Source organism: Tyto alba, unplaced genomic scaffold (assembly GCF_018691265.1).
Source record: "Tyto alba isolate M040663 unplaced genomic scaffold, T.alba_DEE_v4.0 Super-Scaffold_27, whole genome shotgun sequence".
In the NCBI taxonomy this organism is placed as follows: domain Eukaryota; kingdom Metazoa; phylum Chordata; class Aves; order Strigiformes; family Tytonidae; genus Tyto; species Tyto alba.
In genome coordinates this window covers 24,340,109-24,357,757 of record NW_024881301.1, presented here as the reverse complement: position 1 = coordinate 24,357,757, position 17,649 = coordinate 24,340,109, and the positions used below count along the sequence as shown (strand labels likewise).

General features: G+C 45.7%; 2 protein-coding genes across 5 annotated transcripts in view; one reads left to right on the top strand and one right to left on the bottom strand.

The window, feature by feature from the left end:
- The window catches only part of ANKS6 (ankyrin repeat and sterile alpha motif domain containing 6), a 51,431-nt gene extending 39,742 nt beyond the window's left edge, over window positions 1-11,689 (bottom strand). The window contains exons 1-2 of one of the 4 annotated variants that reach the window (XM_032988993.2): window positions 11,282-11,689; window positions 10,514-10,658 (exon numbers count right to left, since the gene is read on the bottom strand). Coding sequence is in view for 1 of the 4 variants with exons in the window: in XM_042798063.1 (XP_042653997.1) it covers window positions 2,597-2,964 (368 nt within the window). In the remaining 3 variants the exon portion in view is untranslated. Of the gene's footprint in view, window positions 1-2,596; window positions 3,141-10,513; window positions 10,659-11,281 lie in introns of those variants that run through there. The other 3 variants (XM_032988994.2, XR_006165780.1, XM_042798063.1) reach the window with 3 other exon arrangements.
- A 114-nt stretch (window positions 11,690-11,803) lies between these two features.
- Window positions 11,804-17,649, top strand: part of GALNT12 (polypeptide N-acetylgalactosaminyltransferase 12) — a 49,409-nt gene continuing 43,563 nt past the window's right edge. Inside the window, exon 1 of the mRNA XM_042798239.1 lies at window positions 11,804-12,298. Coding sequence (XP_042654173.1) covers window positions 11,928-12,298 — 371 coding nt within the window. The 5' untranslated portion in view covers window positions 11,804-11,927. The remainder of the gene's footprint in view (window positions 12,299-17,649) is intronic.

Sequence of the window (17,649 nt, the reverse complement as noted above, 5' to 3'; positions counted from 1 at the left end):
AAAAAAAAAAAAGACCATTTTATGGACTGGATAGCCAGTCTTTTGTATTTGCATCATCCCTTGCTTTCCAGCTGTGAACCATCAACAAACCCCCACAATGGAAGAAGGCTCAGAGAAGACAGGCATGTGCCCATGAAGCTCAAAGAACAGAGCCGTTGGCCACAGCTGTTGTAAAGTAAGCTGAACTTTTCTCAACACAAAGGGGTCCAGAGGGTGGCCTTTGTTTTAAAGAAACGGCTCTATCAGCAGAGTAGGACAACTGGCTCTGTGAGTGGCCTTTCCTAAAACAACCTATAGAAAGTACTATCCTCCTGAGTCGGCCAGAACAGCATGGGGGAAGCATCTACACAGCTCAGCCCAACACAGAGCACCAAAACTGAGCAACCCATGAAACGCATTTCGAAGAGAGCAAGGGGCTTGAGCTGGCTTCCAGCCATGTATTCCTCCCTGGTGACTGAGGAGACGCAGCATCGTGATGGTAAGCATACAGGGACTGGTAATGGGCATGCTGTTTGTCTCGTGGTTCAACTGCGTGTTGCAGTTGCTATGTCAGGCTTGTGTTATGACTTCAGGAGACTGCTGTATCACTGGGCTAAATTAAAATCCTGTGTAACATCAAATATCTTCCAATAAGGAAACTTGGTATTAAAGCACTAAACCTTCCAAACACTTGGCCAGAATACTGACCTCTGACACCGGTTTCACCAGTAACCCAGCTTTGATACCACTTCACTATCAGAAGCTCTGGTAGTTTGTCAGTTAGTAAAAGAGAATCATGCAAGTCATACGCTCAACCAGCTAGCGAACCATGAGACAATGGAAACCTTCCACCTCAGCTGTGGAATCCCAGATTTTAATAAACATAATACATTGACAAGATGTGTACTTTGTGCTCGTGTTGCAGATATCATGCAGTACTATGTGCTTGTGCGGCGTTTAACACACTCAAACTTTGATCCTGAAAGCAGTATTTGTGTACTGCAGCAAAGCAAATGCCAGCTGAGGAAATCCTGAAGAATGCCACTAACCACTAACAGGAGACATGAGACCAAAACTCCCTAGTTTAATTTCGGAAAGTACATAGCTGCAGAAGGAAGCCTGCAGGGCCTGTCTAATCCCTAGGTCTCTCCTGCTAGCCTTCACTGTGCCACCTCATTAGAGCCTGCAACCCTGCTACACATGATTAATTTTATGCCTATACGCTATTTCCTGTCCAATTTCAACAGGGCTAACCACAGCCAGAAAATTAAACATGTACATAGTTTGAAACCTACATTTGTACACTATGTTTCCCTTTCGGTTATCCATTAAAAAGGAGAAAGAAACATGCTCTCCCACTTCAGGCTTTCTCCACTGGTTTCAATAATATCTACTTTTCAAATGGCAGCAAGTAATTTCTTTAGAACAGTGAGATGGCTATAGTGATTTGAATCCACTGTTTTTAGAGAATGAGCGTACGGTTTTCATTAAGGGAAAAAAAAAATTCTAGGAATGTTTCTACAACTTTTTTCCCCTTTTTTTTTAACCTTCATAAAATAACAAAATTATTGAACCTTGTCTTCCTCGTTCTTACTGGGAAACCAGCTATGTGACTCATTCTTTGGGAACTTTCTATGGGCTTTAATTGAAAAGAGAAATGTTGACTTTGAAACAGACTCTTTTCTTCCAAGTATTTTAATCTGTTATGAAACTAAAAGAAAAAAAAAGAAGAAGAAAAAAGCACATCAAAAAACACTTCTCCTCTCAATTAAGCAATCCATTATTATAAGAAAGCACTGCCCTCCAACCTTGCAAAACACATCTGTAAATCCAAGGGCTACTTGTGTATTTAAAGATAAGCACAAACACCAGCATTAGCAACACGGGGACCTCCCACAACCCAGCGCTGGGTTGCACTGTGTCACTGATGCAGAGAACAATCCAGTTTTGTCATTAAGACCCTCAGCAATGATTTTCCACATCCTCCAGAGATTCACTTAGGAAAATATGGAAAAGCCAAATGAAATAAAACATACTGAAGCAAGCAGAAATAATTCATGTCAGAGATGACTTTTCAACAGGTAAGACAGACGCACACCTCAAAAGAAAATGACAGAAAATGAAGTAAGGGTGTGCACATATCTTATTTCCAGAGAAGGAAAGCGGGGAGCAGCGGGTTTCATGTTCAGGTTACTTCTGACTGTGATTCTGCACTGGCTTTACCCAAGGATCAGCATGCACTGCGTCACTCAGCACATCCTCCACAGAGAAAACCTAACGCCCCAGCGCGACACGTACCCAAATTTACACCCGGCAACCCCCCCTCACCCACCCGCGGGGGAAGGTAACGGGTGACCCCTCGCCTCCCCCCCCTCGCTGCACCGCCGACGAGCGACCGCGGCCTACAACATGGCGCCTCCCCGCCCGCTCTCCCACACGCTGACCCGCCTTCAGCCCCGCGGCGCTCCCGGGCGCCCTCCCCCGGCCCGGGGAGCGGGAGTTGGAGGGCGAAGGGGCTGAGCGCCGGCGGCAGCCGCCCCGCCGCTGACTCGGCCGGTGTCCTGCGGCGAAGCGGGATGGCGGCCGGAGGCACACCCCCCCCCCCCCCCTCCCCTACCTGGCCGCCTGCATGAGGGGGCTCCACCCGTAGTGGTTCCTGCTCTGCACCGAGGCCCCCTTCCGCAGCAGGAACCGCACCAGCTGCTCATGGCCCCCCGCCGCGGCGAACTGCAGCCCCGTGTTGCCGGCCTCGTCGGTGCAGTCCACGGGCACGGCGGGAGCCGGCGGGGCGGTCCCGGCTTCGCCGCCGCGGGGCTCCGCCGCCGCCCCCTCCTCGGTACCGCAGGAGGAGGAGGAGGGGGCCGCCGGCTCGGCGGCGGTGCCGCCGCCGGGCAGCCCCAGGAGGCGGCGGGCGGTCTCGCAGTCGCCCTGCTCGCAGGCGCGGAGGAAGAGCTGGACCTGGGGGGGCACCCCGCACTCCCCCATGGGCAGCGCCCGCCAGCCCCGAGCGGCTCGGCCGGCCGCCGCCGGAGAGGCGGCGGGGAGGAGGGGACTCCGCCGGCGGGAGGAGGCCGGCCGAGGGCGGCCGCAGCGCCCCGGCCTCTCTCGCAAGGGCGGGGAGGGGCGGCCGGGGCTGAGCCCCGCGACGCGCTCTCCGGGGCCGGGAAGCGGCTTCCCCGGGGGGCCTCGGCGGCGCTCCCCGCCCGGCAGCCCTGCCCAGCCCCGGCGGCGTCACCCCGCCTCGCCCCAGCCAGCGCCTGGGTCCCCGCGGCTCCTGCCCCCTTCCCCGGCTCTCTCCTGTCATCCACCCGCACCTGGGCTGCCGCCTCTTCCCACGCCGTGATCCTGCTACCGTTACCGACTCCCGTACGAAGGAGTGGCCCCGCATTACCTGCTTTTCAGCGTAAGGTCATGGCAGCAAGCCTTGGCTATGGGCCTTACTCGCGCTCACCTGACATAATAATCCCGTTTTCCTGCTTTGTAACATGATTCTGCAGCCTGGTGTGGTCCCTCTCCGCCAGCCCCACACCCCTTACATGGTACTCTGCCTTTACTTGCACCCTCCTACTTAATTTTCCCTGTAGCTCAAAACCAATCTCTTCCTTCACCAAAACACAAGAGTCACAATTGAGTTATTCCCCCCCCCAAAAAAAACATATTTCCCACCCCCTGCTAGTACCAATCAGTTAGGCTTTCAGTTTAAGGAGTTTGAGCACAGAACTGTGAATTCTTACGGCGTTTCTAAGTCGCTTCTCTCTAGCTTGAGCCTCACAGGCAACCTGCAATCTTTTACAGGTTGTATTGCTTTGCAAAGTGAGAAACAAAAATAAACCACCCACGAAATAACTCTTGAACTTCAGTTGACCAGTCACTTAAGGATATTGTGTCACGTCCCTGTAAGTTTGGGCAGGTTGTTCTTTATTAAAATCGGTGACTTCAATGTCAGAACACGGTACTTACTACAGTGGTGGAGGGTTTGGTGATGAGAGGACTAGGAGAGGTTATGGGGAGTGTAGTGAAACCACCAAATGCCCCTAAAATGAAACCATCCCCTGGTTTCAGGAAGTGGCACCCATATCTTCTGAGTTACATGGCTTTCTGCCTCTGATCCACTTACAAATCCAGACTGCCAGACCACCACAGCAAAGATCCAAAGAAGTTACACTTGGAGAAGGACTCCAGCAAACAGGAGTACTGGCTGTGTTTACAGTCACTTAAACCAATACCGTTCACAGCAAAGAAAAAAAAAAATACTTAACCTTTGCAAATTTATCATTACAGAAAGAATAGGACAAAATCCTAGGCAGAGTAAATATTCATTGATGCTTCTTCCTCTATAGATACCATGTGTTAACTCAGAGTATTTCCTTAAGCATAAAGATGCTTATAGTAACTATCATCAGAGACAAGATACATGTCTAGGTAGACTTTTAGTCTAGCCAGTCTAGTCAGTACATCCATATGAGGAGCTTCCCATTATCAAAAAAGCTGGACAGTGCAATTCACTCTATGTAAGATTTCAGAGCTTGGAAAAAGGGAATGGCAGGAGTGATTAACGTAATACATTATTCATGATTGAAGAAAACTGGGTCATACTTAGCATATCTAAGTGCATGCTCGTGTGTAGTCAAATTAGTGACAGGAACACTCCAGTTTATCTTTGATATAAGCTACTGAACATGTTGATTGTACAAATTTATGTTATGTAGCTGATGATTATGCCATCATAGTCTACTAATGGTTTGAAACTCCAGACAAAGATATCATGAATGTAATTAGGAACCTAACAGCAAAAGATGCAACTCGGATTTTAAGAAACTCCTAAGAAAGTAAGAGGAAATATTTGTTGGGGTTTACAAAATGAGAGAAGAAATTATTTGTGCTAAATTCTGCTGCTGTCATCTGATGGTCATTACTATCTTCAGTCATCATCCTAGGCATTTATGCAGATATGATCACTCGGTGGTTTCTGTCACTGATTGAGAATCAAAATATCATGAGGCAAGGGAAAAATAATCAGATCTCTTCTGAAATGAATAAAATGCTACAGAATATTCTCATGATGCAGTACCAAGACCTCTGGAAATTATAGGACTCTATTTCTTCACCAATGAAAGCACAACCAAAGCCTTTCAAACTGTTCATTAGGGTAAGATGGTGAATACAGGAGGAAACAAACCCAAGATTCCCAAGTGTAGACTGTGCATTAGTGTTGTGGTTTGAGCCTATTCAGCAGCTAAATGCCACACAGCCGCTCACCCACCCTCCCCCCACTTGGGAATGGGGAGGGAATCGGAGGGGCAAAGGGAGACTCGCAGGTTGAGATAAAAACAGTTTAATAATAGTAACAGAATAATACACTGACAGCAATATCAGCAGGTAATGTACAATACAGCTGCTCACCACCCACCCACCAACCAACACCCGCCTGCTCCCAGCCAGCAATCCCAAACACACAGGCCCCACAGCCACACTCCCAGAAGTGGCAGCCTCTCCTGCCTTTATATAGTGAGCACAATGTCACGTGACATGGGATATCGGCCAATCGGGGCCCAGCCCTCCAGCTGTGCTCCCCCCGCCCCCGCACACAGGTGAGGGCACTGGGACCTGGGGAGCCCCTGGGGTCTCAGGGTGCTGCAGCACTCCTCCCGCTACTAAAACAAACAGGAACTCTATTCCAGCCTGAACCAGGACACATTAGTCATTTGTAAGGTTTGTCCAAAATGTGTCTGGTTTGCCCAGCCAGTGAAAAATGCATTCCTTTTGACAAAGAAATTCCTTCACGTCACCAGTGTGTTAATTTGTATAGGTCAGTGTTGGGTTGCTCTAAGGTTAAAATAATTTCAAAGGACAGAGAAAATACTGATGAATGAGAAAATTACTTTTGACTAAAGGAGGTGAAAAAAGTGCAAGGAACAGGACGGGCCCAGCAAAAAAAGCAGAACAGATAAGGCAAGAGCAAACATGTGAGGTCAACATTTGTAAAACTTTTCTAACAGAAGTCTCCACTGCAAATGATATCAAAACACCAGCAGGGACATAAATGGGCCAATGTAAGCTTTATTAAAGCTACTCATAATACAAAGCTACATAAAGGAGATAAACTTAGAGCCATCGTTCCTCGACAGACGGAACTCATCGTTTGCAAAACAAAGCCTAGGAAACCATTAGGGCATGGGACGTACCTGTGGAGTTAGTAAAGTAAGGATAATATGGCAAATGTGCAGTGATGTATAACTACAAATTTGCCAGATAACATGTCAAAAAATTCTGTCGCTCTTACAGTAATAATAGGATGTAACACATTTGGACATATCCTTATGCCATGGCGCATGAGCAATTTTCTACCTCATATATAATTCAGGGTCAAATAATACGGAAGACTATAAAATCAGAGTCATAGTCAAAAGCATCTCAGGAAAGGAAAAAATGCAAGTAGTCAAGCAATCCATTCCAAAGAAATCCCCAAAACTAGAGATAGATGACTCAGTCATAATCTTCATAATGAAGGTCTGGCTATAATGGCATCTCAAATCCCCAAATGTGGTGGCATTATTTTCATGGCAATTCAAGGAGTAAAGAGCTTATTTTCTACTGTAAAACCTTACTGATGTGAATCTCAAGGAAGTCATACTTCTGAGAAAAAGAAAACTGAAAATTTTAGCATGTGTGTTATGTGAAGAATGAAAAGGCAGACACAAATATTAGAAACGCCATCATAGAAAAACAGATGCTTTGCCAGTATCATGAGACTCATGTATTTTAACTTTGGTCCTTTCGGGCATAGTAACAGAAATAACCTTGAAAAAATTAATAAAGAAAAAAAAAGGTGGTAAATGTCTACAGTATAGGATGACCAAAATTAATTCCATCACACAATATCCCCTTGAGTTCTTGATTCAGAATTTTAATCATGGTGTATATAGCAGGTTTCCACTTTGTCTGCTATAACCAATTGCTATAACTTTCTGAGGAATTTACTTGCTATTTAGCTAAAGAGTACATTTCTATATCAATAATACATATTTATAGCAAGCAAATATAACAATAGAGGCCTTTGGCATGCATATACTTCCTACCTTTAAGCTATCCTGGCTTGCATATGACGTTTTGAACAACGTATTTCGTGTGTATGTGTATATATGTAGATATACATATGTACATACACACTTATATGTACTACAGAGATCTGCAAACTAGTACAGGTTAGGTTTTGCCTGAGTAATCCACTGAATGCTGCCTGGTTTTATTGGCGTGTCAGTATGAGAATTACGCAGCACTCACCACTGATAGAAAATCCCTGAAATAGCTGACAGTTTCTACTTCAGTCATCAAGTCTGTGTTTTTAATCTATTTTATTTTTAGGCCTCTGTACCCACTGATCTTCGTCTCATCTAGATTCCAGTTACGCTCTGCCTCTGCACCCAGCTTCACTCTTGACCCAACCCTGTAAAAGAGGGTCCCTGCAGAAGCACCGAGGACATCTGCACCCACCCCTTGGCGCAGACCTGCAGCTGGAAAAGCAGGGTGCAGCCCATTTCATGATTCGTTTGTGCTACACAGCTGCCTCAAATAAAGACACTTTCAACGGAAACACATTAACAAAAAAGTCCTTCGCACTGGTAGGAGAGTGGGCTGAATAATAATATTTTAAAAATACATGTACACTTGTGCTGACAAAGGAGAGAAAAAGCAGCCAAGGTGGGAGTTGAGGGGGGCCATTTCTTTGCAGGGCAATGCTATTGTATGCCAAATTAAAGTGATGGTGAACAAGTGATGTAGGTCCAAAGCTATCTTGAGTGGCTAGGTTTTATAACTTGGCTGAATCTTCATCTTGAACAAATTTTCTATCCAACTGCCATGTATTTATACATAATGTTCCTCTGATCATTTTTTTCCTTTTTTTTTTTTTTAGAATACATAAGTGTTGGATGTTACTAGAATTAGGAACATTATTCTGAAACACATTATTTGGTACTTTCTTTTCTCCTGAAAGTATGAATTTAGGAAGTCATTTGAACTTTGTGTTTATTAAAAATGCAATTTCTATCTGCTGATACTTCTCCATACCCCATTTCCATGTCAGAATTTTGCTTCATTTTGAGTGAAAATACAGTTCTAACAAAAAAATATGAAGAAAAACATTGGATGATGTAGATTTTAAAGATTTTGCAAAATGTAATATCTCTCTTTTTTTTTCTGCAATCATGTCATCACTACAAAATAAGAATAACTTTTAATACTAGATGTGTAAAATAGTTCATCTTAGCTTTCTGCTTTAAGCTTTCCTTGTCTGTAGACCAATTCCTTCAATAAGCACATGTATTTTAGGTAAACTCAATATTGCCTGCAATTCAAATGGAAATTTCAGTGAGCAACAGATACACTTTTAATTTCAGCTATTACATTTGTTATAATGTAAGTTTTTTATGGACAATTGCATATTGTTGTGTTTACTCTTCTTCTCTTAATGCTTTTTGAAAGGTTTAGTTAATATTTTGTTTCTTCCTTTTTTTGGTGAAAAAATATGATTTCACTTTTTAAAAATGAACTCTTTTAATGTATTAATTATTCCACTGATTTTCTGTTTTAATTTTGACAAATGAAGGCACAGTAGAACTTCCTAGATAAGTCATTATAGGTTTTATATGACTTGTCCATTTACTCTACTTATTTCTAACTGAAATTCCTGAAGCAAATGAATTTATAGCTCACCAAACATTATTAATCTTCAAAAAAAAAATCTCAAAACCAATTGTTTTAACTCCCATTGTTATTAAGCCTGAAGAAAACAACAGAATTGCTTAAAAGGAACTTTTCCATGAAAACATTGCTACAAGCTTTATGGATAGTAGGAAATTCATTTGCCTTATTAATTGTAGATTTTTTTTTTCTCTGGGGCTTACTTTTACATTCAGAGCAGAAAAATTTGTAATTTAAGTATGTATTTCAGCTCAGAAATTTCAGTCTTCCCATCTTACTTAAAACCCACAGACTTTTAAAAAGGTTTAAGAAAAAGTGTCTTTGACTTTGCATTCTTTACGTGTTGTCCAAATTTATTTATTAATGCAACTGCTTAATTCTTAATGATTTTTGCATTAACACCATTATTATACTTTCCCTTGCTGTATTTCCTCAGATTTCTGTGCTTGGACATCATCCCCAGGGAACTACCGTTTACCAGTATTCATTTCAATCCTTATTGTGATGATCATCAGAGAAAGCCTTCCCAGCTACTTTGCTCTAAGGGCAGTATTACTGGTGAGAGCTGCCTCCCTTACTTTCCCACCAGCTGCAACCTTCCTTGCTTTTGTGGAAGCAAGCTGATGCCCTCCTATCCTTTCTTCGAGCCCTTTCTTCCCTTTAAAAATCTGACTGAAAGTTATCTTCTTCAGCGGTCTGGTCGAATCTTGCCCTGCCTGCCACTGATTGCAGCACGCCTCCTGCAGTCCTGTCACGTTCTGTTTCCCATTTCTCGGTTTCCCATTTTTAATCTCAAAACTTCAGTCATGTGATCATATCCTTGTGTTTCTTCCATATTGCTCTAATACTTAAAATACTTAAATAAAATACTTACTCTTCTAATACTTAAGAACCCTTGCAGCAGAACTCTCCTGTTTTCTTTCTCACTGTTCTTAATTAATATTCAGTCCTACATTTTGCACTTTACATCTTCTCTACCTCTCCCAATAATTTCTTTGGGGAGTCCAGGAGGATCTCCCTCTCCTTTGAGTCATTCCAGGAAGTCATTGTTGGGCTCCTCATGCTTAATATTTCTGTTACCCTCTTCTAAGAAGTTTGCAACCTCACACAAAGGGAAAAACCCAAGAATATTTGTTACAGACAACCAGATCTAAACCAGCAGCACATTCCAGAAATGTTGGCTGTATCTTTATTTAGGTCCCTTCACCAGCTGGAAACGAGGGAACTCCTGCTAGAAACTCAATACCAACAACATCAGTTGGAAGGATGGCAAGCAAGGAGACAATGCAATCACTGGGAGTGTAATTACTAGTGCCACCTAACTCTTCAGACCCAAAGCTTGCTAGACACAGCTTCCTTTATATACAATGTATATTCTCACGTCCAGCATATTGGTATTTAGCAGTTGTCTACAATGCCTATTTACAGACATATACTTCACTACTATTATGCTTAAGTTATTCTAGCTGGTACGTATGCTTTGAAGCTGGATTTTATGCATATATAATTATCTGTGATAGATAAGTGGATAGCCGAATAAGAAATAATGAAATACCTATACACACACCCACGCTCATCTCCAAATCCACCTAAACTCCTCGATTTATGCCAGTTTTCCAGCATCGGGGTCGACTCATTATTATTCAGCACCCTTCCGTCCAGAGCAAGCCCTCCACTGGAGTTGACAGCCTCTTGTGTTAGTTGTCATACACAGTACTTATTATCAAGCAAAGTCAGGAACAGCTCATAGCTCTATGCTGTGACCCTGTCTGGTAGCAATGAGGTTCTTCCCCTTCCTTAATGTCAGCTGAGCACCGCCCAGCACCCTTACCAGGCTCAAGTTGCTCTCGGGGATGGCCGGAGTCCTCGGCTGGGTTGGTCTTGACAGGCCTCCAGCAGCAGCGGGCAGGGCAGTGAACAGCCTCTTTGTAAAACGCGTACAGAAAAGGACACCTCAAAACCAGAGTTTCCGCTCCCTGATGAATGTGAGAGATAAACTGTATCAGTTATGTTACACTTAATGTTTTTCAAAGGCAAAACCACAAATTCCTATGTAATGTCACCTGTTCGGGGGTGAAGTGAGAAAGTAGTATGGATGTGTTCTTGAGTATGAAGCAAATTAGAAAGTTTTGACTAAATGCCACAGTTGCTTTTTTTATCCCGTAACTCAGTCAAGGCATAGAAATCGACTGCCCATTATCTGGGTAGTAAATTGGGGTTTTTCACTTGACTTCTGGATTTCTAGGTATGAGGCCACATTGGCTGACTTTTTCAACCAAGAACAACGTTTTCTTCAGTGAAAGAGTTTGTCATTAACTCCCACGGCTTCTCGGCCCATGTTCTCTCTACCTCTAAAGCACTTGCCGTTCTAAAGGCAGCAGATGAAGCCTGGTCTCCTACCGACTTGCCTCCTTCAACCCCAGAGCTCTTCCTAGCCCCTTCGTGACAAATATCTCCCCGGGCCATCCCCCTGGAGCCCTGGCTATCTCTGTCAGGAGACAGCAAGCCTCGGGGCTGTCCCTGCGATCTCCAAGCGCCAAAGCCGCTTGCTGTGGCTGTGCCAGCCCAACTTCGCCTGGCTGGGCGTACCCCTGCGTACCTGCCACACAGCTACCAGTGCCCACGAAGGTCCCTCAAGCCGCAGGGCGACCAGATCACCTCTTCCTCGAAGGGTAAGAGCAAGCGCGGGCGAAGCGGCCGTGCCTCCTCCCCGCAGCTCAGCGGTGGGTGACCCAGCTGCCCCCCCCCCGGCCCCGGGAGCGGCGGGGCAAGCGCCCGGGGCTGAGTCAGGGCCATCACCGGCTCCACCGGTTACGCCCCCAGCGAGAGCCCGAAGCAAACCAGAGGCGTGTGCCTCCCCCGGGGCCGGGCAGCCTGCCGAGCACCGCCACACCGAGGCGTACGGCCCCCGGGGAGCCGGTTTGGGGAGCGGGGCCGCTCTCCCTGGCCGGGGGCACCGGCGAGAGCCGCTCCCCCGCCCCGCGGCAGCGCCCGCCGGTCCTTGCGCGCCGCGGCCTTGCGGGCTGGCCGGCGGGGGAGGAGGGGAGGGGAGGGCGGAGCCGCCGCGGAGGAGCCGGGCGGGTTTCCTGGCGGCGGGCGGGTGGCGCGGCGTGGGCAGGTCCCCGAGAACTTCGCCGAGTCCGCCCGGGGCGGAGGCGCGCCCGTGTCCGTGTCCGTGTCCGGGAGAGGCCCCCCCCCCCCCCCCCACACACACACACACCCCGGGGCCCCGCCGCCTGCTCGGCATGGCCGGCCGCCTCGGCCGCGGGATGTGCCGGGGGAAGCGGGGCCGGGGCGAGGGCGCGCTGCTGGCCCTGGGGCTGCTGGCCGCCGTCGGCTTCCTCGCCTGGCGGCACGGCCCGCCGCCCCACCACGCCGCCCGCCGCTCCCCGCCGCCGCCGCCGCCGCCGCCCGCCGAGCTGCTGCGGAAGCCGGTGTACGCGAAGCCGGCGCTGGACCCCGGGGCGCCGGGCGAGCTGGGCCGGGCGGTGCGGCTGGAGCTGAGCCCCGCCGAGAAGCGGCTGCAGGAGGAGAGCGTCCGCCGGCACCAGATCAACACCTACCTGAGCGACCGCATCTCCCTGCACCGCCGCCTGCCCGAGCGCTGGCACCCGCTGTGAGTACCCGCCGCCGCCGGGCTCCGGCGCCCAGAGGCCCCGGGGACAGGCGGGGGCGGGGGAGCCGCGCCTGCCCCTGCTGCGGCCCGCTGGGGCAGCTCGGCCGGGCGGGGGGGCGTGTGGTGGCAGCGCTCAGCGCGGGATAACCGTGCCCCGGCTCCTGCTCGCTCCGAGACGTGGGGGCTTTTACGACTTTCTTTCCCCCCCCCCCCCCAACCTCCCAGGCGCTTTCAGGTCGCAGCGTTTGACCACAAAGTGAAAACCGTCGCTGGGTTTGCCAGGCTGCTGCTCTTCCAGAAGGCAGCGACGGTCTCATGTTGGCGGGGCGTGTGCACCTCGGGAGAGGTTGTTTTCCCCGGTAGCCCTGGCAGTGTGGTTGTGCCCTTTGGGCAGTGGCGTGCTGCCGGGTTTCTCCTGCCCCTGTCCCCTGCGTGGGTCGCCGTGGGCAGCAGCGTACTTGTCCAGGTGCTCCCAGCTTTACAGATGTTATGCTTCCCAGACTTCGGCTTTGCGTTCTATTCAGATGTCTTCTGCCGCACAGTATAAAACAGATTGTTTCACCATCAGACTTACCAGGAGCAGTGTAGAAATGCTCAGATGCACAACGTTCTTCCAAACTGGGACTTTGATTGTTCCCGGATACTTAGTTGCTGGGACAATTTACATTTACAAATTGCATTTACATTTATGACACTAATGCTGGATGATGGCGTAAGCAGTTGTAAACTAAGGATTAGATCCTGTTTGATGAGATCGTTTTACTTGACAGGCAACTGTTCAGCGCAGTTGTGAAGCCCGTGCTGCGCAGCGGGCTGGGCTGCACCGTCACATCTGGCCTAATGCAAATAGTCAGTTCAGCTGAGGGGTTCGCTTCCGCACGGGCTGTCCTGCGAGCGAGCAGCCGGCTGGCGAGAGGAGTGGGTTGAGGAGTTACAGGTGTGTTCCTTCAGCCAGGACAGAGCCGTGGCCGCTACTGAGTCCTCTCCTCTGTTGCACCCGGGCTTGGCTTCAGCCAGTTGATGTTGTTGCAGCGGGTTGGTATGATATGGTAGAAAAGTGATGTGGAAAAAGCAGAGCTCTCTCTCGGCCGTGTGTTCGCTTCACGTCAGTGTGTCCTGTCCGGTAGTTCACCCAACTCTAGTTGTAAGTGCTGTATCTAAAGCATGAATCTCACAATAGCTCCTAAAAATATGCAAAGCAAATGCAAAATCTTTTTATTGCAAACTTAAGCATGGCAATAGGCTTGTTTTTCTTAGTTACTTTTTATTGTCCCCTTGGAAACAGACTATAGACCATAGTCTGAGAAGGACCATTTTAGTTGCGTTTCTACAGAAAGAATTTAAATAATTTCAATGAATTATTCTGGTTTCCTGCCATGTCTTTCTGACAGGATGTTGGAGGAAGTGGAAGATCACAGTTGTTGAGCAGGGGATGTTATAGATGGGGGGGAGATTCTTGAAATGAGATTAATATAAGTGGGCAGATGGATTTTGCTACAATGGCACATCCTTTTTTAATTTGGATATTGAAATGACAGAATGTATCTAAACCAAAAGGATTGCAAGGCATCAGTGACATAATCTTGGAGATAGTTGCCTTCTGAAGGTGGGGCTGTATTGTACTGTTGTTGTATCTGCTGACAGGTGCTTCATGCATTTTCACACAGTTGAATCTAAATTATGGCAGAAATATCACAGAATATCTATCCAACTCACACAGCAAATGTAAAAAAAAAAAAAAACAAAACAAAAAAAACAAACAAACAAAAAAAAAAACACCAAAAACCCCCAACAATTTCTCCAAAGACAATTTTGCAATAAAGTTGTTAACTGCTTCTCTTGCTGCAATAATGTTAATTAAGTGTCTTGAGAAGGAAGACCCTGTAAAAGTCTTGAGAAAGGTATCCACAAGCCTGTAATGATAGAAAATTCATTGCACTTCAGTGCAAGATTAGTCTATATAGGTTGAAAAGTCAAGTCTAGGAAAAATATGATTTAGTTTATTTTAAGGTTAATAATGTTTGACCGTTTGTGATCTTTAATATTTGCGTCAGGCTACAATGGTAGGAAAGAAGGAGACTTCAACTAGACTTCAGCTGTCCACAAAAGTGATGCAAAGGCTAAAGTTTTAGATGCAATCAGTGAAACAATTTTGGTACCTGAAGACCAGAAGGTGACAAATAGACTGTTTTTTTTTAGTGGACTCTCAGAGTAGAACCAGAGAACTGTGCGCTGGCAAGCCCTGGATCTTTTCCAGGCAGATTATTTACAAACTGTGGTAAGGAAAAGAATTAGTAGCAGATAGGTAGGTGTGATCTATTGAGAAAGAATCAGCTTGGCCTTTGTCAAGGACACCATGTCTCACAAACCTATTGGAGTTCTTTGAAGGTGGTAATTATATGGATAAGCAAGTGTGGTCTTATTTCCAGAGGCTTTTGATGTGTTCCTTAAATAGCTGTGAAGTGGAGATTCCTTGTATTTATCAATAACTGGATATAAACTGGGAAGCACTTGTTTTCTTTTAATAGTGGAGGGTCACTGGTAAAGTTCCACAGAAATCTGTGTTGAACCCAATGCTCTTCAACTTACGGCATGGTTTCCATACAGGAGTGACTAATTAATTTACAGCTCTTCAGTCTGAAGGACAGGCAGGCTACTGAGAGGGTGTCTCTTCCCGAGCTGCTGCAATACTAGGCCAATACATGCAGTGGATAACAAATTCTGCCATCTCCTTGTTCCAAAAATCCATTTACTGTAAAGTGTAAGGAACTCCATCTACTAGAAAACTGACATAAAGTATTCATGAGATATTAGTAGATATTACGCTCGGAGACATTATTCTGGGCTATGTGGTTTTGGTCTGTTTCACCATATTTTTATGTATGTGGAGGTGAGTCTGCAAGAAAAGGGAAATAAAGATAGGCAACACCTCTACCACCTGGATGCCCCACTGCTCCTTTTAACCATAATGCCCTCCCACATTCATCAATGAACCCACTCTCTGGGTGTGAATTGTGAAAATCACAAATGTGAATCTAGTGAAAACTAGAATTTTGCTAATAAGATTGAGAATATCTGAACCAGTAAGCCTGGTCTGCAAAATTAGTTATACAAGGTGTTGCTTTATCAGAAACTGACGACAAAAATCTTTTCCCACTGCTACGTATTGTATGTCCTGGACCTGCTATCAGACCAGAAATGTGGCACTAGTTATTTGCTAATACCTATGTCTGGTAATATTGTGCAGGAAGAGAAGAATAGTTTGACTGAGATTACTCCCCCAAATAATGTATTGTTTGATGATACTTGACTGAGTCCTATACAGATGCTATTTACTTATTATAAAGTTTCTTCAACTTTAGGTGTTTCTTGTACTAATATATTCCTGCCAGTGTAAGTATTCAGAAGACTTTTATTCCTTCTTGTTCTCACAGATCACTGTAATATGTTTTTTCTGAGAACTGATCCTGTTTCTATTGAAACAGAGACCTGGAGAACTTGACAACTTCTGTCATTTTCTGTAGACAGTTCCTGCTTCCTTTAACTGCCAGTGCATGAGATCAGCAACTGATAATAATGTGTTTCATCACACAGAAACATTTTAGTTTTATTGATGACTAGAACTGTGTGTGTGTACATATGTATGTACATAAATGTAACTTTATATATACATTTATATAAACATGCATATAAAGAAATAAACATATATGTAAACAAACTTAAAAAAATTCTTTTGGTAAAATATTATGCATAAGAATGTAAAGGAAACTACTGAATGGTGACAGAGTTTGTACAAGTCTAGTAATGAAACATGCTATAGGGTCAGAGAAGGTGGAGGTTGGAAGGAACCCCTGGGGTGTCTAGTCTAACCTCGTGCTTGAAGCAGGGCAACTTCAGTGTTAGAGTGTGTTGCTAAAGGCCATCTTTATCCCGTCAAATTTGGAAAGCCTCCAAGGATGGAGATTCAGCTGCCTCTCTGAGCACCTCTTTCAAGGCTACGTCATTGCCACAGTGAAATTTTTTTTTCCCCCCAATCATAATGTTGTCTAGATGGCCCAGGTTGTTTTCCTGCAGTCTGTCCTTTGTTTCTTGAGTTTATACACATATGGGAGGCAACTGTTATAGCAGGTTTAAAACAAACAAGCATCCTCTGTCAGACATTGACCTACTAAGGGCCGTGTTGAGGCTGATGCCCCGGGCTGGGCTCTGGGCTGCACATTTTGGCTGCTGCTGCTCTGCCTTCCCCCTGTGCGTCCCGTCCTGTGGGGCTTCTTGTCGTGTGCCCATTTTGCAGGACTGCAAGATTAGGCAGAGAACTGATAGGGTCTCTTAGGCAGCCTTTTACAGTTTATTACAGTGTGTAAGAAATGTATTTCCAGTTTTTCTGCTTGGATTCTTTTAGATTAAGGACTGTTCTCAGAGCATTGTTCCTGATTTTAGACATTCTAACTTCCTTTTTTTTTTCCTTTCTATATTTCTCACAGCAGGGGTACATTGCACATTTATTTTGGGAATGGTTTCGGTAAAATCACACCAGCTTTCTTTTGTCTGACTCTTGTTACAAAAGGAGCAAGTCAGGGATAGGCATTTTTGTGCAGACTCAGCTTTTTATGTTGTCTCTTTCATGGTGGAAGCCTGAATCAGCCCTTGAGCCTCATTTTACTTGTGCTTGCAAGCAAATGGATTTGTCCTTCCTTTCTTTCCTTACCTGGCAAATGATTTTGAGCGGCTGCAAAAGACCCCAAAATATCGAATGTGGTCTGCATAATAATTAGCAGTTATGAAAAATAGTTTTAGAGATTTGTTCTTAAATTCTATATAGTTTTCTGTGTTTGGGAGAGGGAGCTTATGTAGGTATGTATGTTTTATATATGTATATTTATATATATTTAAGTATCTCTGTATAGATAGATGTACACAAATACTCAGATTTCTCTGTCACCGTTTTGAGGCATATTGTCTTTGAGTTTAACATAACAAGATTGTGCTGAGATTTTTCCGACCTTCAAAACTGCTTTTCCTGTCTGTTCCTGAATTTTAATGTGATTCTCGTAGAGTCTCACTTCGTACTGTGGTTTGTTTTGTTTACTAGGTTGTAAATACCAAATTATTTAGGCTGTTCATCTGATAATATCTTGCTAGCAAATTCCCAGAATAATCCTTGCGACTAGGTTTTTGGTCCCTCTTCTACTCCAAAAATCCCAGCATCTCGTTTTGATGGGCACGATGCTCCTGCCAGGAGTTTTAACCTGACGCCGCTCCAGGAAGTGGCGCGGGAGCCGGGTGTTTCCTTCCCCAGCCCTCTGCGACTGCCCGACTAAACCCAGGAGCTTCTCTTTCGCCTCGTCTAA